At 42.1% G+C, this 24,316-nt stretch overlaps 2 protein-coding genes across 7 annotated transcripts; both read right to left on the bottom strand.

The window, feature by feature from the left end:
* Positions 1–6,058: 6,058 nt before the first annotated feature.
* LOC119335395 (putative disease resistance protein RGA4) lies at positions 6,059–12,488 on the bottom strand. 3 transcript variants are annotated; one of them, XM_037607530.1, is made up of 6 exons: positions 8,526–12,488; positions 8,338–8,415; positions 8,108–8,247; positions 7,687–7,761; positions 6,502–7,594; positions 6,059–6,371 (listed from the first exon to the last, which is right to left on the bottom strand). In XM_037607530.1, the coding sequence occupies exons 1-2, from the start codon at positions 12,427–12,429 to the stop codon at positions 8,396–8,398; spliced, it is 3,924 nt and encodes a 1,307-aa protein (XP_037463427.1). In that variant the 5' UTR covers positions 12,430–12,488; the 3' UTR covers positions 6,059–6,371; positions 6,502–7,594; positions 7,687–7,761; positions 8,108–8,247; positions 8,338–8,395. The 3 variants fall into 3 exon arrangements, with proteins under 3 accessions (XP_037463427.1, XP_037463426.1, XP_037463425.1); XM_037607529.1 differs by having other exon boundaries at positions 7,687–7,837; XM_037607528.1 differs by having other exon boundaries at positions 7,687–7,866.
* A 2,769-nt stretch (positions 12,489–15,257) lies between these two features.
* On the bottom strand, positions 15,258–22,807 carry LOC119339174 (putative disease resistance protein RGA3). 4 transcript variants are annotated; one of them, XM_037611318.1, is made up of 9 exons: positions 18,042–22,807; positions 17,735–17,934; positions 17,306–17,472; positions 17,118–17,193; positions 16,776–17,023; positions 16,206–16,299; positions 15,985–16,090; positions 15,622–15,903; positions 15,258–15,516 (listed from the first exon to the last, which is right to left on the bottom strand). In XM_037611318.1, the coding sequence occupies exons 1-2, from the start codon at positions 22,018–22,020 to the stop codon at positions 17,927–17,929; spliced, it is 3,987 nt and encodes a 1,328-aa protein (XP_037467215.1). In that variant the 5' UTR covers positions 22,021–22,807; the 3' UTR covers positions 15,258–15,516; positions 15,622–15,903; positions 15,985–16,090; positions 16,206–16,299; positions 16,776–17,023; positions 17,118–17,193; positions 17,306–17,472; positions 17,735–17,926. The 4 variants fall into 4 exon arrangements, with proteins under 4 accessions (XP_037467215.1, XP_037467217.1, XP_037467214.1 ...); XM_037611320.1 differs by having other exon boundaries at positions 15,622–15,752; positions 16,206–17,023; XM_037611317.1 differs by having other exon boundaries at positions 15,627–15,903; positions 16,206–17,023.
* Between the last annotated feature and the right edge of the window lie 1,509 nt (positions 22,808–24,316).

Below are 24,316 nucleotides of genomic sequence, written 5' to 3' on the forward strand. Positions count from 1 at the left end.
ACCTAATTTATATTTTAGTCTCGATTGGGCTCGAAATTTCAGTGTTACAAGTGTTTCTGACCCACACCAAAATATCTTGCCTACTAGAAACTTAAACAAAATGCTAGTATAAAGTTTCAAATTCAAGTGCCAAGAAGACATGCTTATTGATATACCTGACGAAATTCAATATTTTAAAGCAAACAAAATGCATGCATGATGCAGCAAAGTGATGCCGTGCAAGCCTTGTAATCAGCGAAATCTTCATCTGGATTTGGAATTGCTTCTCCTCCCGTACGTCGACCCCATTGCCTACTTGCCAAGCTACATGCATCCACACACGCAAGATACATGCTTGCACGCACGCATGCCGTGCAAGCCTTGTAATCAATGAACCCTCCATCTAGATACGGAATTGTTTCTCCTACTTACCAAGCACACACGAATGCTCTCTTGCTTGCACAGAAACAACTATCTAATACGTCATGCATGGTTTTAAAAAATTAACTAGTACTACCTCCGTCCGGGATTAGAGGGCCGGTGAGCCATTTTACCCTGTCCGCATTAGTTAGGCCGATGCTTTAGATCGATGTGTTTTCCTCTCAATTCCTGACTCCTCCTGGCGGATGATTGGCCATGCATGTGCATGCGGTCAGGAGAGAGAAACAAGTTGCAGCATGCAGAGCAATTCATAGGTTGCATGCAAGCAGAGCAAAGAAAGCATGCAGGCTTTTTGGAAGAATCGAGGCTGCCTTGGTCCAAGATATTTGGTCGTTCGGCCTTGAAAATCCGGACGGAGGTAGTAGTGTAAACCTTTGATGTTCAACTGCAAACAAGACATGCATGTTCTATTTTACATGGACTTTGCACCATCATATTTCTTTTATAAAGGTGACAAATAAAATATAGTAGATATATGTAACAAAATTCAATCTTATGTGTTCATATTTGTAAAACATAGTAGATATTTGTAATAAAACCTTAGATTTCAGACGAATTTATTACAAAATGAACATTACCAGAACACTATTTATAGGAATTAAAGTGTGTGCCTTGTCCACAACAGGACTGTGCCAATATGTACTCCATTTATGAGGTCAATGCCCCTTTTTTGTGATAACTTTCATATTTGCTAAATATGGACAAGGGGGCCCATGCCCCCCTCCCCCACCTCCACACATAAAACCTATATTCATTGGTAGCTCCATTTTATAATGCATGAGCAGAACATTATTAGGAGGTACTTCGGATTAGTTCTTCATCGGTCCAAGCAAGTTGCGTCATTGGACTAGTAGAATCTATGGATGCAGGCGAGGCACATGTCCGGATGCCCTATATCCAGTTGTCATCAGCAAAGAAAAATATCAAAAGTTGGATTCAGTTAATATTGCAAGTAGTCTTCACAGCCTGTTTTCGAGATTTTGTGGCATATCTCACTGGCAAATACCTATGATCACTCTTGTGTAGCATGTACCTATGATCACTCTTGTGTAGCATGTATCCATTATGGTAACTATCTCGGCTAATACTGAAGACACCGCTACAAACCTGCAAAGAGGCTCGGTAGTTGGTAATGCTAAAAAACTCACTTGGTTATCTTTGAACTTTGAAATTTTGACACTAATGTTTCTCTGAATAGATATCTTTGTCAGAGATTCTAAGAGATATGTATGCTTATTTCGGTTCGTCTCAGTTAGCTTTAAGTTGGATTATGCATTAACGCATGGCACATGGTGCAAACTAATTTGTAACTTCCTTGACGTATTGTTGCAAGCATATTTCTGTTCTATTGCTATAAGCAATCTGTGTTAGCCTATAAGGGCTTAATAGCATATAATTTTTCTTACGAGTATAGAGAGACATCTCTATCCGTAATCGTTTTGTTATCCTTATGAGTAGATCAAGCTAACTTCTATTGGCGCATTTTACTTACAAATTTGTTCATGTAATATAAATTAAAATATTAGCGCATTTTATTTAAATTTTTTAAAACATCATACATCTAAAACATATGTGTACCATTCAATGAAAACCTATTCATCCAATTTTTAAAATATATTCATCACATACAAAAGACATTTGTACAATTATAATAAAATATTTGAGATATTTTTAAACAGTTCATAACATAAGAGATGTTCATAACATATAAACAATATTCATAAAAATGAAAAATATTATTCATGCGATGTGAAAAATATATTCATGACAAATTATAAATGTATATTAAGCAGGAAGGATTATTAAAAAAGAAATAAATTTAGAGAATAAAAAAGGTGAAATTTTAAAAGTAAAACGAAAATGAAAAACTGAAAATACATCATAAGAAAGAAAAGAAAAACATAAATACCAGTATAGAAGCTCCTGAAAATGGAAGCTAAATAGGCCGGGCGAGGCCTCCGTCCATCTCACCGCGTGCGAGATATAGCATTTGCGCCCCCAGATCCCCTGTCATTTCCCATCCGAGCGGGCCATTCCTTCTCCTTTTCTTCTTTTTTTCCTTTTTACTCTAATATGTATCGTACGACCTCAAGGCTATAAAAATTAAGGCCCAAATAGTGGAGAGAGTTCCTTTCCAGAAAAGAAGTAAAAATATACAAACCCCTAAATAAATATTAAATTATCTCAAAAAGTCAAAGAAAATTCCTTCCTTCATAAAGAAATATTAATAATCAAAGAAATTAATTTTTGGAAAACAAGAAGCAACTTTATTCAATGATCTCTCCTTTCCCCTTTGTTCATGAATAGTTTTTTGAAGTCATCAACAATTTCAAATTCTTGAATAGTTTTTAAATTTACGAGCAGTTTATTTAATTCATGCATATCTTTATAATTTGTGAACATTTTCAAAATTCATGAGCATATTTTGAATCCGTGCACTTTTTTTCAATTCATGAAGAAGTTTTGAATTCATGAACATTTTTAAAATTTGAACATGTTTTCAACTTCATGTTTTTGTTTTGAAAATTTATGATTTTTTTGTTTTTGAAAAATCTCAAAAATGAAGTATGGGATGTATGGAGTAAAAAGGCGATATATAGCACTGCCCCTGGTAAAGAGAGAGCGATGGAGTAAAAAGTGGGCTCCATGAGGGCTATGGCCCAAGTAAAAAGCGATGTCTTTTTCTTTTCCAGAAAAGATATAAGACCTTAACTAAATTCTCAAATGAAAATAAAATACTAAGAAAAGATATAAGACCTTAACTAAATTCTCAGAAGATAAATATATGTCACATCCAAACATGAAAACATGCTTGATTTTTTTTCTTTCCAAATGATGGAGTAGAGATAAATATGAAAACTAAGAGATGAAGCTGAAAGAACAAAGTGAGGCTTGAATTTTCCAAATTATTAGGACCAAAACATGCATATACAAGCTGGCGGCATATATGGCTAATTAGACAAAAACTTTTATAAACAAATGGCTTGCAAAACCAGATGAATAAGTTCCCATCAATTCACATGGCATGGCTGCTCCCAGTGAGTTCAGCATCATGCATGGTACTCCCTCCGTTCCTAAATATAGGTCTTTGTAGGGATTTCACTATGAACTACATACGGATGTATATAGATGCATTTTAAATGTGGATTCATTCATTTTGCTCCGTATGTAGTCCATCTAGTGAAATCTCTACAAAGACTTACATTTAGGAACGGAGGGAGTATTATTGATCATTTCCGTCCAGTCCAGAGCATCATGCATTGCATGCATGCCGTTTACTGTCTTTCTGCTCCTAGTCAGTTGAGCTCTGCACGGCCAAATTAGACAGCGACGGACGCATATATTAGGTGATGCTGAGCACACCCCACCCCAGTAGTATTTTGCAGTTTGCACAGTTTGTACATTATTAGCAGGTATACAAGGAAAGAGCAGTAACACAACAGAAAAATTACATACACAAGGAAAGAACAAATGAAGCATCGCCTGAGAAAATCATTGAGTTGAAATTAATAACCTTACGGTGTTGTGGCCTTTAATTTGGAGCTGACGGACAGGGTTCCTCTTTACTCTCCTCGGGCTGACATGTTTACCTCATTTCTTGCACATTGTGATACTGATCTTGAGTGAGATTCAGCAAGTACAGAGCAGGTCATGTGGATGTCAACTATTAGATGTTACTGCGCAATGAAAAATTGCCTGCTTGAAGAGATGAATTTTCAATTTAAACAAGTAGCAGAAACAACCATATGACACAAATATGCGACTGCATGAGGCTCAAGGACTGCTACAACAACCATATGCGACTGCATGAGGCTCACACTAGTGCAGAAATTCTTACAAACAATCTTAATTGGTGATATGACAGAATAAGAGTTTCCATGTGTTTGAAGTGCATGAAAATTCCCAGGAAGTGATGTTATTGGCATCAAGATATCTAATTAGCTTCATCAAATGACTAATGGAATGTGGCAGCACCACGCTACTTTGAGCAGATTGGCCTTTAGCTGAATAATGTTCACTCAGGTCCGAGAAAAATGCCTTTTTCTGGAGCTGCATGTGTTAGAATAAACCTTGCAAGTTGAGTAGCTTCAGAAAATTCAGTTAGTTTAGCTGCCATGGCAGGCAGCTGTTTCGGTACTTGTCTGTTTTCTCTGTCAGTTTGGACAGTTAGCAGGTTAGCGAGATTAGCTCAAGTGCTTGACGGTTTAGACCGACCCTACTGATTCGTTCGTAGGATGGCACGAGCATTGTGGCTCAAAGTGAGGAGGCCACAAGCCACGTTTCCCTCGCTTGTTGTAACTCTGAATAAATAAATTCAGTGAAAGAAACAGAAAAGCTGCCGGAGTTTGAGCATGCAAAACAAAAACCTCGTCTTCCACCTCGGTTCACTACTGTTTGATCCTTTGATTCCAACATTGCAGTCCCCCCAAAACCCATGTATGTACTCCCTCTGTAAATAAATATAAGATCGTTTAGATATTTCTTTACAGTTACAGAGGGAGTATCTAAACGATCTGATCGGTTTAGCTCAAGTATGTATGTATGTATGTATGTATGTATGTATGTATGTATGTATGTATGTATATGTATTCCTTGATCTTCTATTCTGCAAACACGCACACAATTGTATCAGCTGGTGCTTGAGGAATGTGGCCCCTAGAATTTAGAAAGCAGCAACATTCTGGCGACAGACAGATTCAAGTAATTCAGAGAGAGATTACAAAGTTTCAGTGCACAACACTCCTATTTGAGCATTATATTACTATTACTAGGGAAAACCGGAAAATGAGAACAAAAGTGTGACGTACTCACCTTTCAACATATCAAGTTTGTTTGCTCTGAATCAGCTGTGAAATTCACTAGTACTGGGACTGCAGAATCCAATCAGCTGTACAATAGATGAACTTTGGTTGTCAGACAGAGTATGAAGAAAGCACTCTTAATATGGTAACTTAAACACCCAATCATTCACTACTGGGACTACAGAATCCAATCCAATAGAATAAATGAACAAAGCACTCTTAATAAGGTAGCTTAAACACCCAAGCATTCATTCATTACCTTAGATCGATAGAGTCAAGGATCAATGCCAGCCAATGAAGCCTAAACCTGTATGCATGCATGCAATCTCCCTGCAAGATTGTTGCTGGGTACAATTGTTTCAGCACTCTGCCCCTGCATAAGTTGATAATCCTCATTGCTTCCGTCCTATCGGAATCAAACAAATTGGAAAGCATTCTCTCTTCTCTTGTAGTAGTAGAATTAAATTTCATTTCACGATAATATACTAGGAAGGAGGTTACATCCATACCATTCTGCAACCATCAAGACAAGACAGGACAGACCTATCTGCTACATAGTACTCCCTCCGTCCCAAAATGTAAGATGTTAATGTAAGATGTTTTTTGACACTAGTGTAGTGTCAAAAAACGTCTTACATTTTGGGACGGAGGGAGTATATGATATTATTATCAGAGAGCTGTTTTTTGTTTTTTTTTTACAAAGCAGCAGCAACAGCAGCATCATGTCAAAGGAAAGGATTCAAGAAAGAGGAAATATAGCCACTTGATTCATTCATTCATTCATGGTAAGAAAACAAAATAAATCTTCTTTTTAAGAAACAGCAGTTAAATACCTCTTCCTCGCTGTTAAGGATTCTCAGAGGAAGTGGAAGATGGTTGGCCATGCCATAGAGTTTCTACTTGTTCCAAAACGGAACGAATTTACTCTTCTACTCTATCTAGAAAATACACAATTCTACAGTACCAACTCATCAATTTACAGAGGCCGGCGAATACACAAAAATTTCTTGTCAAGTGGTGCGTGCGAGGCTGTTCGCTGCTCTGTTCTGTTCTCTGCTGCATACCGCATCACCATTGCAGCACAAAGCCCTCAAATTAGGAAGCAGGCGTGTATCGTGCCCACCCAAATGAGAGGAACACCTGCACCATCTGTTGAGAGGAACAAGTCAGTGCCAAACACGACAGATGAGAGCCGAGTTGTAGCAGGGTTTTTTTTTGTCTTTTTTAGAAAAAAGAATAGGAGAGCAAGTAATTAATGGCCTTTCTGGCGCCTGCTGACCTTGGAAATTTGAACAAGAAAGCCACCGCCTGATGGACTCCACGGCTACTTCAACATTCACCTGTGCTTCATTTACCATAGTAATTAGCTTGTACGTACGTATTGAAGACCAAGTGCAACATTCACTAGTGCACTGTAACCAACTTGGTCTGCATAATTCGAGTAATCAACTATTCTTACTTGGGTCAGACAATGATGAACAAGCTGGAATAATAGGTAACTCCTCGGAAATGTAATTGGTGTAACAGCCAGTCATTCGTTACCTTACCTTACAGCCAAGGATCAATCACTGTAATTGGTGTGAAACCTCAGCCTGTGCCATCTCTGCACAAGATGCATGGTACGACACAATGCTTTCGATCGCTTCTCCGCACCAGCATAACCAAAACACTCCTCGTTGCTTCAGACATGCTGCACTCCGTCAACAATTTGTCCTATACGAATAACTCAGCTACTCAGGAGGCCTAAATTTTCCTACCAAGCTTACAATGTTGCAGTGCACAACACTCCTATTTGAGCATTATATTAGGTAGTAGGGAAAACCCAAAAATGAAATGAGAACAAAGTGTCAAGTACGTACTCACCTTTCAGCATATCAACACAGACAATTGCCCTGTTCACTTCTATTTGTTTGTTTGTTTGTTTAGATACGAGAGCTATGTATGTTCTGAATCAGCTGTGAAATTCGCTGCAAGGATGAATGCCAGCCAATGAAACCTAAACCTGTATAAATGCAATCTCCCTGCAAGATTGTACGTACCTGGGTACATTACTGTTCTTTTCTGTGAGTAGTAGCTGGGTACAATAGTCAGGGTACTCTGCCCCAGCATAAACTAAACTTGGTGGTTGACCAAATAATAGTCAGAGTACTACAGGAATAATTCAGTATCAGGCTAAACATATTCAAGAATCAAACAAATATTGGGAAGCATTCTCCCTTGTAGAGTGTAACTCAATTCAATTTCACTTCACGATAATAGTAGGAAGGTTACATCCACACCATTCTGTAAAGAAAATAAATGCACCACCAAGACAAGAAGACAGCCCTCTCTGCTACATATATCTGATATATGAGCCTTTACAAAGCAGCATCCTGTCAAATGAAAGGATTCAAGTAAAAGGAAATTAAAGCACTTGATTCGTGGTAAGAAAAGCAAATATTTTTGAATAGCAGCAGTTAAATACCTCCTACTGATGCCAACAGTTAAATTGGCCTGTTCTGTTCAGTCCTGCTGCTTCATGCGAAAAAGGAGCACAAGCCTGTCAAACATATTATTGCAGCTATGACTGAAGTATTCATCTTGATCCGCACCAAGTGAGTGATGTCTTGCACGCCCTTTTTTTATTTCATGTACGGAACAGAAACTGATGAGGAAAATGCACGCATACATATCAACTATCAATCTCAGGTCTAATAGCAGAAAAGGGGTACAAAAAGAACTGAGGTTGCTTGAACTGTGAATGCAGTCATAAATTAAGCACATAATATAAACTAAATGGAGAAAGCAAGCAGGATAAATATAAATAAGCAAGCCAAAGAGGTTGCTTTGCACCGTGAATGCAGTCATAAATTTAGGATCAGAATTTTGGTTCTGGAGGTACTAACCTTAACCGGCAGATTTGAGTTGCAGAGAAATATCGATCATGTAATCGTGATCCACAAACGACATGTCCACACTGCTGAAAGGATTGCATTGCTGAAAGGATTCACAACTTATGTCCACACTGTTGCAGTGCCCGGTATCCCTGTCAGAATTTAGAAGCAATGACAAAGTTAGCATTGGGCCGGGGATACAGAAGCAAGCAAGCACATTATGTTTCAAACAAAAAGCTTACAACACTGAAATGGTCAGCAGAATGAAGAGTCGGTTGTATCTCGCACCGGACCTACTGATTAATGTGCAGGTTTGCCAACTTGTGTGCACAAAAGATTTGACAAGTCAAGATGAGGCAGAAGTATGGATGGCTAATAAACCTCGCTTCAGAAATAGGAAAACAAAAGATAGGGAGGCGACAAGTCTTACCTTGGGTATACGTGACGGATAAATCTGGGTAGGTTCTTTTGATTTCCTCAATTTGCTTGTCTAGCCAAGGAGCCCAGTAACCACGCATCTCTAGTTTTCTCAGCGAAACCGGGAGGCCCTCCTTGGGCATTGATATCATTCTTTGACAGTCAACGACACGCAACTCCTTGAGAGAAGAAAGGCGATGTAACCCTTTAGGAAGGGACTCCAGACACCGGCAGTCGAAAAATGTTATATTCTGGAGGGAGGTGAGGAGCTGCAGCGCTTTCTCTTGCTCTTCCGTGAAGCCTTCCATCCACTCATCATCGGACTCGAATTCAAGTGTGTGGAGGGCCGGGGCGAGGAGGTTGCAAATAGGAGCAACAAGCAATCCACAGATGTCATCCACCCTGAGCACCTCCAATCTAGAGATGTAACCTGCAGGCAATAATAATTTGGCCCTCTGAGAGGCTACCTTTGAGAGCATATCTGCTGCTAAGGTGTTGCACCTATGCACTTGCAGTTTTATGAGGTTGACTGCGATGAGAGGATTGAATCCGTCCACTGTTAAATTACTGCACTCTTTTAGGCTTAGAGTGGTGAGAGACGTGAGGTTTGAGAGCAGACCCATTGACTTCATGCTTGGCTCTTCCTCAACATCAAGTTTCCTCAGGGAAGCAGGGAATGGGCAAATGGTCTGAGCTCCTCCTGATTCTTCCATGGGCCACTGACAGAACAATTCGCCACAGCAGGATATTGTTAATGATTGTAGCAATGAGTTGTCCTCCTGAATTCCTCCTCCATTCTCCTTACAGTATGAGAAGGTAAGTTCCTGCAGTGAGCTGGATGATGGGAACTGCATTCCACATTCCTCCTTATAGCCATCAATCTTCAACACAGAAAGAGCCGGGAAACAGTTTAATACTTCTGAAGATGATTTGCTGGTAAGATGAGATACATGTAATTCGAGACTCTTAACTGAATGGAAGACAAAACTGCCATCCAGCTCTTCAGGGAACAAACCGTCGCATCTTCCGACAATCATATCTTCTACTTTATCCAGATTGTGGGAGGCCAAAGCACCGCCATACCCTCTAACAACCAATTTCTTTCCATCATAAGACAACAACGTCCCTAAATCATCTCGCAGAAATTTGTAAAAACTTCTTGAATTACCTGTTTTAATAACCAAATCTGTCAGTGTGGAGGTGTGAGGCATGGAGGGCAGAGACATCTTGGGGCACCCAGAAACTTCAAGTCTGCGCAAATTGGTGAAGGATACCTCTGACAAGGGCATCACACGGAGATTGGGACAATTGACGCATATGATTTCTTCAAGACTTGGAAAGGAATGGCAATTAGGTTCCACAACCCATTCAGCAAGATCTGGCATTTCACAAAACTTAACTGTCTTCAAGCGCATAAAACATTTGCCTGGAGCGCCACCACATCCAAGCCCAAACTGATGCATTCCAGGAATTTTCTTCAATTTGAGGTCCTCGAGATTTGGTAGCTTCGCAAAAGGTGGGAGGGTGCTCCAAGATATGCCTTCTAGAATGAGAGACTCTAAATTTGTTAACCAGATGTCAAGACACAACCAACTAGGACCAACGACACCACCATGATTTGCAATTGTAAGTGCTCTAAGATTAGAGTGTGGTTGAAGAGCATCAAGAATATCAGCATCTGTAGTTGGTCCATCTCTGCCCCAGAGTAATTCCAACTCCTTCAGATTCCTTTTCGACATCAGTTTGGCATCTAGGTCCACATAAGTACCACACCAATCATCTAGGTCCAAGAATTTCAAGTGATAAAATCTTGATAGTGTACTAGGTAAGCTCATTTTATCTTCATTGTAAGACGAACTAATTTTGAGGTACTCGAGGTGAATAAGTTTTGAAAACCTATATGGAAAAGATTGTGCAGACTTCACCACTATAAATAGGACACGCAGACTATTTATTTCCTTGAAGCTATCTTTCAAAAGCTTGGCGATTCTTTCTTCTTCATATTCTCTAAAAATCATCAAACTTCGCAGATTAGCGATGTCTATCCTCTCCCTTAGTTTACACATTTCTTCCTCAAAATTTGCAATATATCTGTCTTCTATGTTGATAGATAAGTGCCGAACAGATTGTGGGATGGCATCAGCTCTGAAATCTAAGCTGCTTATATTGAGGCATTCTTGTGCAGAAACAGTCTTAGATAGCTCATGCATTAAATCATGCATTACATACCAATTAAATTTCTTCATGAGAAAACCACTGTCCACTAATTCTTCCAAGTAATTCCTATCGGCTTGGTGATTAGAGTCTATGATGCCTATTGCAACCCAGAAATGATTGATTTCTGAAGAAGTAAACTCATGATCTTCAGGGAAAAGGCCACAATAGGAAGAACATTTCTTCAGATCAAAAGGGAGGTAATCATAGCTAATCTTTAAAGATGGCATGATATCATAATTATTTTTCTGCTTTAGCCACTCATCCTTTTCAAGAACTCCATTCCAATGTTTCTGAGAAAGGTCCTTGTGTAATAGTCTACCAACTGTTTTGGCTGCTAGCGGGGAACCCTTTAGCTTATTTGCAATATTTTGTGCAATACCAGCTAACTCATCTTTGTAATGCTCAGGCTTGTCGTCTTCACCAAATATACATGCTTCAAAGAATGTGAAGAAGTGATTAGACTCCAAACCTCGCAGCTCTAGTGGATCAACTGTTTTCACCATGTCTGCTACCTTTGGGAATCGAGTTGTGACAAGTAGCATGCTTCCTTTGGTATCCCCCTTTGTGAACGGAGCTAACAGGGTTTTCCACTGATCCTGACTGTCACATTTCCATATATCATCCAATACAATCAGAAACCTCTTGGACTTGATACGTTGTGCTATGGATTTCTGAAGCTGGTCTAAATTGGTTGTTTCATTTGCAACACCGCTGTTTTTTTCTTCTTGAGCTGCAAGTATGCAGGTAAGTATCTCCTTGGTGAGCCTAAGCACATCAAAATCTGTGGATACACATACCCAGACCCTGACTTGGAAGTGCTCTTGAGTCCTTGCATCATTGTACAAGTGAGTGGTGAAAGTTGTCTTTCCAATACCCCCTGGACCAACTATAGGAAGAACTGAAACAGTCTTTGTGGCACCAGTATCGGTGATACGATTGACAGTTTCCTCAATAGTGTCTGTCCTGCCATACAATGTGTCTTGTATAATCATGGAACCAGTCTGAGGCCGATGTCGGACAACTGCCGTGTTGTTGATTGGGGTACTGCTGAGCAAATTGGATACTGAATCACAGTGGGACTGCATGCCCTGTAACAGGGACTTGATTTCTCTGGACATGGACACTCTGTCGAAACGCAGCGTATCACCATCATCAGCACTAGCAGAGTTGGAGTTGGTGACGCCGGCAACAGCAGCAGCAGCAGAACTGGAGTTGGTGACGTGGCGTGGTGCACTGGCAACAGCAGCAGCAGCAGCATCACCACCATCCCTATTGGTCTTGGGTGTACGGGAGCAAGAAAAACACTGGAACCAACTGCCTAGGGTGTGGCGAAGAGCACTACGGGCGTGGAGAGTTTGACCGCGGACAAGGCCGTCCAGATCTTGGGTGGTGGCGTAGTTGGTGCTGTGGAGCCTGTCATGGATGTGGAAGTAGTGGACCTCATCGAGCAAGTCCTCTGCCTGGTCGGCGTCCCTTCTCAGCTTCTCCAGCAAGCGCTGCAGGGCAAGGTTGTCGCCGACGTGGCTCCCCTGGGCCTGGGCGTTGTGCAGCAGGCCTTGCGTCTGCAGCAGCTTGTCCTTGATCTGGTCCGAGTTGTGGCCGAGCTCGAGGCTGTCCACGTACGCCGCCACCAGGCCGTCGGACAGCGTCGTCCACACCTTGCCGAGGAGCGAAGCCGCCGAGCCGAGAGCCAGCTCCATCTACCTGTACTCCGCTGGCCACCTCGCCTCGCCGCGCCGGAGCAGTAGTGGAAGCAGCAGAAAGGCTTGTGTAGGGTAGGTGGGCAAGGCAGCTCCTTCAACAAATAGGCTCCAGCGGTAGGTAACCACGCAGAAGGAGAGACAATACTCTCTGTTAGCTAGCTCGATTTCTTTTTTTTTTTAACAAGTGGCATATTTGATTAAGCCAGACAACTTGCTTGCTAAGATATTTACAGTATTGTAAGTATTTGGTTAGATACCAACTCATTTTCCTTTTGGTGCCATGCTTGACAAATATACTAATAATGTGATGTGGCCCCTTCACAACCATGCTTAAAGCAGAACCACAATTATTTCGATTTTTTGGCTAATTCTCCAACAGTTTTATTCCGTTTTTGATACAGAACATGAAGTAGGTTCTTGAAACTTCAGAAAGATTGGGACCAACACTAACATCAGAATGTGAGAGCTAAAAGCCTGAAACTGTAATAATCAAAAGCCAACATAATCCGTGTATTAACAAACACTGACAGCAAAAGGCGTGGCTGCTTGAAGGCTGACTCGAGTTGCAAGGGGGTGGGATATATTCAGAACAGACGTGTTTGTAAATTGGTTAAGAGTGCAGCATCATCACTCCTTCGTTCAAGGAAAAGTGAAGATTAAAATATGGTTGGGCGACTCCAAATATCAAAAAATGGTTGGGCTATCTGTCGGGTGCTAGGTGGCTCAAGTTTGTCCCACGGAGAGGAGAAAATAAGCAGGAACCGAGAACACAAGAAGCTCTCTGCAAACACTAACAGCAAAATGTGACTGACGAAATAGTTGGATCTCTCCCCTTCTGATCTGAAACTGTAACAGCTACAGAGCAGAGGAGAGTGACATCAGAGGGTAATTTTGCTACAGAGCAGAGGAGAGTGGCACTCGGCTACAGAGCAGGAAGCTCGTCTTTTTTCTTTTCTTTTGAGTATTTGGGATTATTATTAATCATAATTTCGAACCAATATTATATCCCCGATGATTTTTGAGTATTTGGAACTATTTAGTTATTCCAAAGATTTTGTGGTAGTTTGAACTAAATAGGTTGGAACCAATATTATATTAGGCATTTAAAAAAAATGTCACTATGTGATCGTAGAGGGGCAGCGGAAGCGACCAAAATAGTAAGCTAGTTCTTTTCAAAACCGAAGCTAAATAGGTTGGGCGAGGGCTCCGTCCATCTCGCAAAAGTGCCCATTCCTTGGCTTCTCCCGAAATCATTAATTAAGGAGTACTCGTTGCAAAGATCATTCCAATTCCCCAGGTTGCGACAAGTGGCGCGCTGTATGTGCGCCACTTGTCACAACCTGGGATTTTTCCCTTTTTCCGTAGATCCTTTATTCAAAACGTTTTATCTCTTAAATCGTGCGTCCAAATCTCGAACCGCTTTCGCCGTTGGATTCCTCGCGTCGAGATCTTCAAAACTAGATCCCATGTTGATAGGTTTTGACAAACTTTTTTTTTCACAAGAAAACACCGGACAAGAAAACCGAACCGAAAGCACGTGTTTTTCCCTTTCCGAAAGAGGCACGTCCATGCCTCTGATGAAATCACAACCGTGCCTTTTGCGGAAGCAAACCGTGACTCGCGAAAGTAAAAAAACAGAAAACACGTTTTCTTCCATTTCCGAGGAGGCACGGCCGTGACTCTCGCGAAAGCAAAACCGTGCCTCTCGCAAAGGAAAAAAAAAAGAAAACGCGTTTTTTTCGTTTCCAAGAGGCATGGCCGTGCCTCTCGCGAAAGCACAACCGTGCCTCTCACCGAAACAAAACCGTGACTCTCGTGAAAAAAAACATTTTTTTGCACAAACTTTTTTTTTGAAAAACTTTTTTTTGATCGAAAGGCTAGTTAAGACCGGTGAAAAACCAAAACATCGAAAAAAAAACCATTTAAAAAACTGAAAACGCGTGCGGAAATATAAAAAAACAAAATTCAGAGGGAGCGCCCAGAGTGCGACACGTGGCGAATCGCTGAGAGCGCGCCAAGGGACGTTGATCATTGCGAGGCTTCCGAAGGAGCGCTCGTTAATTAGTTGCTCTCCTCTTCTCCTTTTCATCCTTTTGTCCTTTTCACTCTACCGTATGGGCTCAAGACCCAAACTCCAACCGGATCTTGGCAATCAAAATGATAGGATATAAATAAAGGTGGGTAAGGCCCAATTAGTGGAGAGAGTTCCTTTCCAAAAATAAAATAAAAATGTACAAAACCCTAAATAAATATTAAATTAGCTCAAACAATTCAAAGAAAATGTCTTCCTTCATATAGCTTATTAATGATCAAAAAATTCAACGTGAATGGAAAAACTTGAAGCAACTTTATTCAATCATCTCTCCTTTCCGCCTTTGTTCTTGAATACATTTCCTCAAAAACTTTAAATTCTTCAACATTTTCCAAATTTGCAAACAGTTTTTAAATTCATGCATATTTTTAAAATTCGTGAATATATTTTGAATTCACAATTTGTTTTTCAAATTCTTGAACACTTTTTGAACTCATCAACATTTTGCAAATTTGAACATGTTTTCAACTTCGTGAACAAGTTTGTGAATCCATGATTTTTTTTAAAAAAATTGCAAAAATTATGAATTAATGAACATTATTTAAGAATCTAGGATGACGCAGGAAAAACCTGGGCCTTGCTCGTTCTGGAAGGGGGGTTTGGATGTAAGAATGTTCAAGCAATATTTATTTGTACAAACTAACAGATGAAGTAGAAAGAACGAAGGGAGGCTTGAATTTTTTTTCCCAATTTTTTTGGACCAAAACATGTTCAGATAGCTCACGGCATGGCTAAGTGTTGTTGCAAGAAAAATGGAAGGGCTCAGTTACAAAACAACATCAGGTGATGAGGATGGACGAAATTTATTTTGTCTGACGAGATTTGTTTGACAATGAACCATCGACAACCTTTATTATAAATAAATTACTTTACAAAAGCAGACGAATAAGTAAATATGTTCCCAATTTGCATGGCATGGCTGCTCCCAGTGAGCATCATCGAGCAACTGACCAGGACCGTGAACCCTCGTGTGGTACTATTTTGCGCACTATCTGGAAGACAGTAGCCACATCAACAAGTATACAAAGCAAAATCAGCAACACAGCAGATAAAAAAAAGGAGGTGCATGAAACAAAAATGGTAGAGTTGAAATAAACCTTACGGGGTCATGGCCCAGAGCTGTCGGGGAATATATATACAACAGGAGCAGGGGCTGCTCTCCTCTGGCAGAAGCATAACCATGGCGTTTAATTCCTTTCTGAATCACGACAGTACTCTCTGACAAGCACTAGTAGAGGAGAACAACATCAGTCAGTCATTTTTCGCATTGTGAAAATTGATCTTGAGCGAAATACAGAAAGTCCAGAACAGCCGTGTCAGTCATGTGGGTGCCAGCTGGATGTTATGGCACAATGAAAATTGCCTGCTCGAAGATATTTCTGTTGATAGCAAAGGGACTCTTTCAACTTAAGCAAGTGGTTGAAACAAAGAGGAGAGCCAATATAAGAAGTTGTACTGACCAGTCTTCCATTCCTTGGGCGCCACAGCGCCCGAGTCACCTAAAGGCTGAAGCACCATGCAGCAACTGACCAGCAGGATCTGTGATGCTGAGGCTGAAGATGCGCGCTATCAAGAAGAACAATAGCCACATTAGAAAAGAAGTGACACAACAGATGAATTACATGCAAGAAAGAATGAAAGCATCCTGAACAAAATGGTTGAGTTGAAGAAAAAATCTTACGGTCTTGGCCTCAGAGCTGACAGCAAATGTATAGCAGGGTTTCTTCTCTTCTCTTCGGGCAGATCGAGGCAGAACCAGGACGTTTAATTCCTCTCTGAATCACAACAGTAATAACTAGTATTGGCCAGAATTACTTCTTGACTAAAACAACAGCAGCAGCAGCAGCAGCAGGGACCAACAGAACAGCTTCCAGTACTTGTTGGTATCCACCGGGCGACTATACCCAACAATTTCGTAAAACAGCTAAGCATCTACTCTCTTTTTTTTCTGTCTATTGCTGCATTTGCATGCAGTTTTTCCTCTTCTGGCTTTGCTTGGTAAAGTTTCAGAACAAAAACTGGAGCTGTAATAACGATGTAAAATCTGTTGTTTCATTCTTCGGTAATGGAACGGGCTGTGGCCCTTTTGCTCTAAAAAAACAAATGTTGACAAGATTACCTACAAGCCTACGACTAAGACTGCATCCTATAATATATAATATAAAAAAAACTATATATATGTTTCTGTCCTTGAAAAACTCTACAGAAAGAAAGAGAAGGAGCTGAGGAGGCCAGGGTCGTTGCTGCACACCTCCACCTCGTTGTCCTCCAACCAAAGGGCAGAGGGTTGAGATGGAATTACTCTGCCGCAGCCATCATATCCATAACTTCCACCCTGTTCTACTCCTGATCTGAGCAAGAAACCAAAAATTCTGTGCACCAGCTCAGCTGAATTTGACATTGGGGATGTGACAAATCTTGTGGGCATCCTCCCCTTGGCACCTTCTCAATCAGACTTGGACATCCAACAATTCTGAGTAGCTTCAGAGCAGAGAGACTCTGTATTCAAGAATCAAACAAATTGGAATCCATTCCCACTTGTAGAGTGTAAATCAATTCAATTTCACTTCACGATAATAATAGGAATCCATACCATTATGTAAAATAAATGCACTCTCGGCTACATAAATGATATATCAGGTGCTTTTTTACAAAGCAGCAGCAGCATCCTGTCAAACGAAAGGATTCAATAAAGAGGAAATAAAGGCACTTGATTCATTTATTCATGGTAAGAAAAAGAAATAAAATCTTCTTTTTCAACAACAACAGGCAGTTAAATACCTCTGCTTCATGCGAAAAAGGAGCACAAGCTTGATAATTCAATTCCATGATTCCAGCCTCACTTCTTGCAGCTATGACTCAAGTCTTCTTCTTGATTGGTACCAAGTGAGTGAGTGAGTCATGTCTCGCACGCCCTTTTTTATTTCACATACATAGGTAACAGAAGCCTGACAAAGAAAATGCACGCAATATATATTATATATATATTATGGGAAGTAACATCAACGGTGGTGTATCAATCTCAACTCTACTAGCACAAAAGGGGTACAAAAAGAAGCGGATGAAAAGAAGCGTGTGTTGGACTGTGAATATTACAAACTAGAGAAAGCAAGCAGGAGAAAGATAAATAAGCAAGCCACAGTGGTTGCTCTGTACTATGAATGCAGTCATAAAAGGAAGGATCAGAAATTTGGTTCTGGAGGTACTAACCGGCAGATTTGACTTGCAGAGAAATATCCATCATGTAGCACAATGTGTTGTATCGATCATATAGTTAACAGCTAGCGTTGCATGCAGAATGAAGAGTCAGTTGTATCTCGCACCTGCTGATTATTGTGCAGGTTTGCCAACTTGTGTGCACAAAAGATTGATTGCAACAGTGGTGGAGTGGAGTGGAACCTGCTAGTAGTCTGTAAGATTTGACAACAGTGGTTAAGATGAGGCAGAAATATGGCGAATAAACCTCGCTTCAGAAATAGAAAAACAAAAACAAAAATAGGGAGGCGACAAGTGTTACCTTTGACGGATAAATCTGGGTTGGTTCTTTTGATTTTCTCAATTTGCTCGTTTATCTCAGTGCTGCGACAATCTATCTCTAGTTTTCTCAGTGAAACCGGGAGGCCCTCCTTGGGCATCGATCGGATTTCTGGACAGTTAAGGACATGTAACTCCTTGAGAGAAGAAAGGCGATGTAACCCTTGAGGAAGGGACTGCAGACCATCGCACCCGGAAAAAAATAGTTTCTGGAGGGAGGTGAGGAGCTGCAGCGCTTTCTCTTGCTCTTCCGTGAAGTTTTCCATCCTCCAGTCATACTGGAATTCAAGTGTGTGGAGGGCCAGGGCGAGGAGGTTGCAAATAGGAGCAACAAGCAATCCAGAGATGTCATCCACCCTGAGTTTGTCCAATCGGAAGGAACCTGCAGCCAATAATTTGGCCCTTGCAACCTCTGAGAGCAGATCTGCTGCTAAGGTGTTGCACCTACGCACTCGCAGTTTTATGAGGTTGACTACGATGAGAGGATTGAATCCGTCCACTGTTAAATTACTGCAGTCCAGTAGCCTTAGAGTGGTGAGAGATGTGAGGTTTGAGAGCACAGCCATTGACTTCATGCTTGGCTCTTCGTAAACAACAAGTTCCCTCAGGGAAGCAGGGAAAGGGCAAATGGCCTCTGATTCTCCCATGGGCCACCGACAGAACAATTTGCCACAGCAGAATATTATTAACGATTGGAGCAATGACTTGTGCTCCTGAATTCCTCCTCCATTCTCCTTCTCCACAGGCACAAGAACCAGGCCCTTACAGGCTGAGAAGGTAAGTTTCTGCAGTGAGCTGGATGATGGGAACTGCATTCCACATTCCTCATTGCCTCCAACTATCTCCAACACAGAAAGAGCTGGGAAACAGTTTAACACTTTTGACGATGAAGATTTGCTGATAGTAAGATGAGATGCATCTAATTTTAGACTCTTAACTGAACGGAAGACAATACTGCCATCCAGCCCTTCAGCGAACAAATCGTCGCATCTTCCGACAGTCATATCTTCTACTTTATCCAGATTGTGGGAGGCCAAAGCACCGCCATACCCACTAACAAGCAAATTCTCTCCATCATAAGACAACGTTTCTAAATCACCTCTTTTAACAACCAAATCTGTCAGTGTGGAGGTGTGAGGCATGGAGGGCAGAGACATCTTGGGGCACCCAGAAACAAAAAGTCTGCGCAAATTGGTGCAGCATACCTCCGACAAGGGCATCACACGGAGATTGGGACAATCGATGCATATGATTTCTTCAAGACTTGGAAAGGAACAACAATTAGGTTCCGCAACCCATTCAGCAAGTTCAGGCATCTCATAAAACTCAACTGTCTTCAAGCGCATAAAACATTTGCCTGGAGCGCCACCACATCGAGGCCCAAACTGATGAATTCCAGAATTTTTCTTCAAATAGAGGGTGCTCCAAGATACGCCTTCCAGAGTGAGTCTCTCTAAACTTGTTAACCAGATGTGAAGACACAACCAACTAGGACCAACCGTACCACCTTGATTTGCAATTGTAAGTACTCTAATATTAGAGTGTGGTTGAAGAGCATCAAGAATACCAGCATCTGCAATTGGTCCATCTCTGCCCCAGAGTAATTCCAACTCCTTCAGATTCCTTTTCAACATCAGTTTGGCTGCAGTAGCTTCCTCCTTGGTTGCCACGTGTTCAAGACCACGTATAATCAGTCGTCCTTCAAGCTCTGTCAATGCCCCAAGTTCTGACAGTTCAAATCCCATGCTCCCTTTCCTGACATGGAATTCTTTTAGCTCCTGCAGATGTTTCATCTTTCCAACATTGCGAATATTGGAGTGGAGTTCACTTTCAGCACGGATATCATGTAAATTCTCAAGGTGGCTAAAGTCTTCAGGCAAATCAGAACGACCACGCCAACGACCTAGGTCCAAGAATTTCAAGTGATAAAATCTTGATAGTGTACTAGGTAAACTCATTTCCCTCATTTCACGGTTGTAAGATGAACTAATTTTGAGGTATTGGAGGTGGATAAGTTTTGAAAACCTATATGGAAAAGATTGTGCAGACATCACCACTATAAATAGGACACGCAGACTATTTATTTCCTTGAAGCAATCTTTCAAAATCTTGGCGATTCTTTCTTCATATCCTCTAAAAATCATCAAAGTCCGCAGATTTGCAATAATGTCTTTCTTCTCCCTTAGTTTACACATTTCTTCCTCAAAATTTGCATCATATCTGTCTTCTATGTTGATAGATAAGTGTCGAACAGACTGTGGGATGGCATCAGCTCTGAAATCAAAGCCACTTATATTGAGGCATTCTTGTGCAGAAACACTTTGAGATAGCTCATGCATTAAATCATGCATTACATAGCAATCATGCATTACAATCTTAGATAGATCATCAAAATAATACTCTTTCTTCTTCATGATAAAACCATTGTCCACTAATTCTTCCAAGTAATTCCTATCGGCTTGGTGATTAGAGTCTATGATGCCTATTGCAACCCAGAAATGATTGATTTCCGAAGGAGTAAACCAATAATCTTCAGGGAAAAGGCCACAATAGGAAAAGCATTTCTTCAGATCAAAAGGGAGGTAATCGTAGCTAATCTTTAAAGATTGCATGATATCATCACTATTTTGCTGCTTTAGCCACTGATGCTTTTCAAGAACTCCATTCCAATGTTTCTGAGAAAGGCCCTTCTGCAATAGCCTACCAACTGTTTTGGCTGCGAGCGGAGAACCCTTTAGCTTGTTTGCAATTTTTCGTGCAATACCAGCTAACTCATATTCATAATGCTCAGGCTTGTTGTCTTCACCAAACATACATGCTTCAAAGAATGTGAAGAAGTGATTAGACTCCAAACCTCGCAGCTCTAGTGGATCAACTGTTTTCACCATGTCTGCTACCTTTGGGAATCGAGTTGTGACAAGTAGCATGCTTCCTTTGGCTTCCCCCATTGCGAACGGAGCTACGAAAGTTTTCCACTGGTCCTGACTGTCACATTTCCATATATCATCCAACACAATTAGAAATCTCTTGGACTTGAGATGTTGCCTTATGGATTTCTGAAGCTGGTCTATACTGGTTGCTTCATTTGCAACACCTCTGCTTCCTCCTTCTTCAGCTGCAGGTATGCCAGCAAGGATCTCCCTGGTGAGCTTCAGCACATCGAAATCAGTCGAGACACATACCCAGACCCTGACTTGGAAGTGATTTTCAGCCCCCCTGGTATCACTATACAGCCTTGCATCATTATAGAGATGTTGGACGAAGGTAGTCTTTCCAATACCCCCTGGACCAACTATAGGAAGAACAGAAACAGGGTGTTTGCAGCTGATGATACGGTTGACAGTTTCCTCAAAAGTGTCTGTCCTGCCATACAAAGTGTCTTGTATAATTGTGGATCCAATCTGCGGCCGGCGTAGGGCGACTGCCATGCTGTTGCTTGGGATATTGCCAAGCAAACCCGAGACGGAATCACAGTGCGTCTGCATGTCCTGTAACACCGACTTGATTTTCCTGGAGAAGATCACTGGGTGGAAACTTAACCCATCATCATCATCATCTTGTGCAGAGGAACAAGAAAAGCATGCGGCCCAGCTGCTGGTGGCAGTGTGCCGGAGAGCATTGCGAGCATGACGGAGAAAATTGGCTTGGGTGGCGGCGTAGGTGGTGTCGTGGAGCCTGTCATGGATCTGGAAGTAGTGGAGCTCATCCAGCAGGTCCTCCGCCTGGTCGGCGTCCCGGCTCAGCTTCTCCAGCAAGCGCTCCAGAGCAGGGTTGTCGCCGACGTGGCTCCCATGGGCCTGGGCGTTGTGCAGCAGGCCTTGCGTGTGCAGCAGCCTGTCCCTGATCTGCTCCGAGTTGAGGCCGAGCTGAAGGCTGTCCACGTACGCCGCCACCGGGGCGGCGGACAGCATCGTGAACACCTTGCCAAGGAGCGTGGCCGCCGCGCCGAGAGCCGCCGCCATCTGCACTCCGCCGGCGGCCTCGCCGGAGCAGTGATGGAAGCAGCAGCTGCTAGCGGGGTGGTTTGGTGGCCTGCGAGAAATGTGGCGTGCAGAGGCGAGGAGCGTTGGGCGGCGCGGCGGAGAGGAGAGGGGCTGGGCGGCGATGGTAGGTGGTGTGGCGGCTGGGAGTGGGAGCCTAGCCGGGTCGGTCGGAGTCGGAGGCAACGAAACCTTCCGGGTTAAGGTGGGCAATTTGGGTTGGGTTGTGGCTATATTGTTTATTTATTAATATATACTGTATCTGTCGCTAACGAGGCCTACCGGTTCAGGTGCAATAAGCCAGGAAAATTTTCATGAATTTTCCCAGATTCACTTAGTAATAAGCGTCAGGTTCATGTTTCTAGTCTTTTCCTAATAATAAAGTATGGAATACGCTTTTTTTTATGAATTTATGTTTTTAGTTTGAATTTAAAACATATAGACGAGGTGGTACTAATTAGGTCTCTCTATAGGTTTATTATTAGTAACGTATAATAACGATTCCTTCGTCCTTGGGCATCTGCCTCCGGCGTTGTGTTCTGCCTGTATTGGGCCTTGACCCCCGCTGCCTCATGAGCACATGCAGGTCTTTCCTCCCGATGTCGTTTACCAATTCAAAATATTCAATACTACTTCCTCCGTCCCATAATATAAGACGTTTTTTTGACATTACACTAGTATCAAAAAACATCTTACATTATGGGACGGAGGGAGTAATATAGTGCCACATTGCTGAGTTACATCTATTCTCACCGATTTATATGTACCAGAGTTACCTCAAGGATCAATCCGGCAGCCTTCTCCGGCCTTCGCTGGTCCTAGCCCCGCCGGCCGTCTGGCACGACGACGTAGACATCTACGACCACGGCGGAGGATGAGAAGGCGGCCGTCATGCTTGTCCGGGAGGATGGAGGACGCCTCGCCTCGCCGGGGCACGTCGTCGGCTGACGGCTTCTCCTGCGGCGGAGGATGAGCATCCAACCGCCTCCACCAGCCGTCGGGAACCATCGCATGCAACACCCGGCCAGGACTAGCGCACACATAAATTAGCTCAACTGATTTCTCCAAAAAAGAAAATTATTGACAGCTGGTCCTTATAATATTACAACAAAAGATAAGCATAACAGTTGTAGCAGGAATAACACCAATAACCATCAATGAGGGCAACCCCAGGTGGTAACATGAAAGGTGCTTCATCAAGAATGCCTCTAAGGAACACCGTTGTCGCAGGACCTAATCACTAAGGCCAGCAGTAGAGATTGTACATCATATATGCACACACATCAGAAAATGAAAAGAAAAAATGTAAAGAGCACTCCTCTTTTTTTTAGCTAATAATGTATTGAGGAATACAAACCTCATTGGGTGGCACTGCCAGCCAAAGATGGCGGCCAGCACACCAAGATAAAGCATAGCAAACCAAGTTATGTGCTACTGTGTTCAAAGCCCATGCTCTTCTCGTTAGCAAAGAGGACTGAATGAAAGGACCTTGCTCGTTCTCATGAGGCATTCCTAGAACTATATGTATGTAAGTATTCTTCATGAGGCATACATATATTCATTGGTTCCGAAAGAGAGATGACACCTAACTCGAGTACCTATTGCCCATTGGACTTGGCTAACGGCGTTTAGTCTTTTCAATATTGTATAAGTTGGGCTGGCTAGTTGTGAGCTAAAGTGAGCCCAATTCTGTGCATCAACGAACAACAAACATGGAAAGGCATGACTGAAGTTGCAAGAACAGGTTGTAACAAGATTTCGAGTGTACCTTCCTTGATTCTTATTTTTGAAAATCAAAACGCAGATGCTGTCCCGGATATTATACTCTCCTCGATAGAAATGCAAAGCTCGTTACCAATTAATCCTTTAAAAAAGTCGCCAATATATATAATTAATCTTGTCCTGCTGCAGGCTGCAGCTGGTGAATTTTGTAGCAGATCCATCCATCTGAATCTGAATCTGAATCTGAAAGAAAGAAAGAAAGCAGTGAGAGGCAAACCACAAGTAGGAGTACTGGGCATGGAAGAATTTGTACAAAAGGAAACTACAACAAGAAGAAATGCTAACATAGAAAGTAATCAATAATGTCATTTGGCCACAACGTAGAGCCATACAGACAGGGGAGGATGAGGGTCGGCCGGGGCACCACCCACCCCCGCCGCCGCCGCCCCGACTCGACCATCCACCCATTCCGCTCCCGCCCCGACTCGACCACCTCTTCCCGCTCCGCCGCCGGTGGCTCATCGACAACCTCCGCCACCGGTGGCCCAGATCCGAG

The sequence above is a fragment of the Triticum dicoccoides genome, chromosome 7B (genome assembly GCF_002162155.2).
Source record: "Triticum dicoccoides isolate Atlit2015 ecotype Zavitan chromosome 7B, WEW_v2.0, whole genome shotgun sequence".
NCBI classification, from domain to species: Eukaryota; Viridiplantae; Streptophyta; class Magnoliopsida; order Poales; family Poaceae; genus Triticum; species Triticum dicoccoides.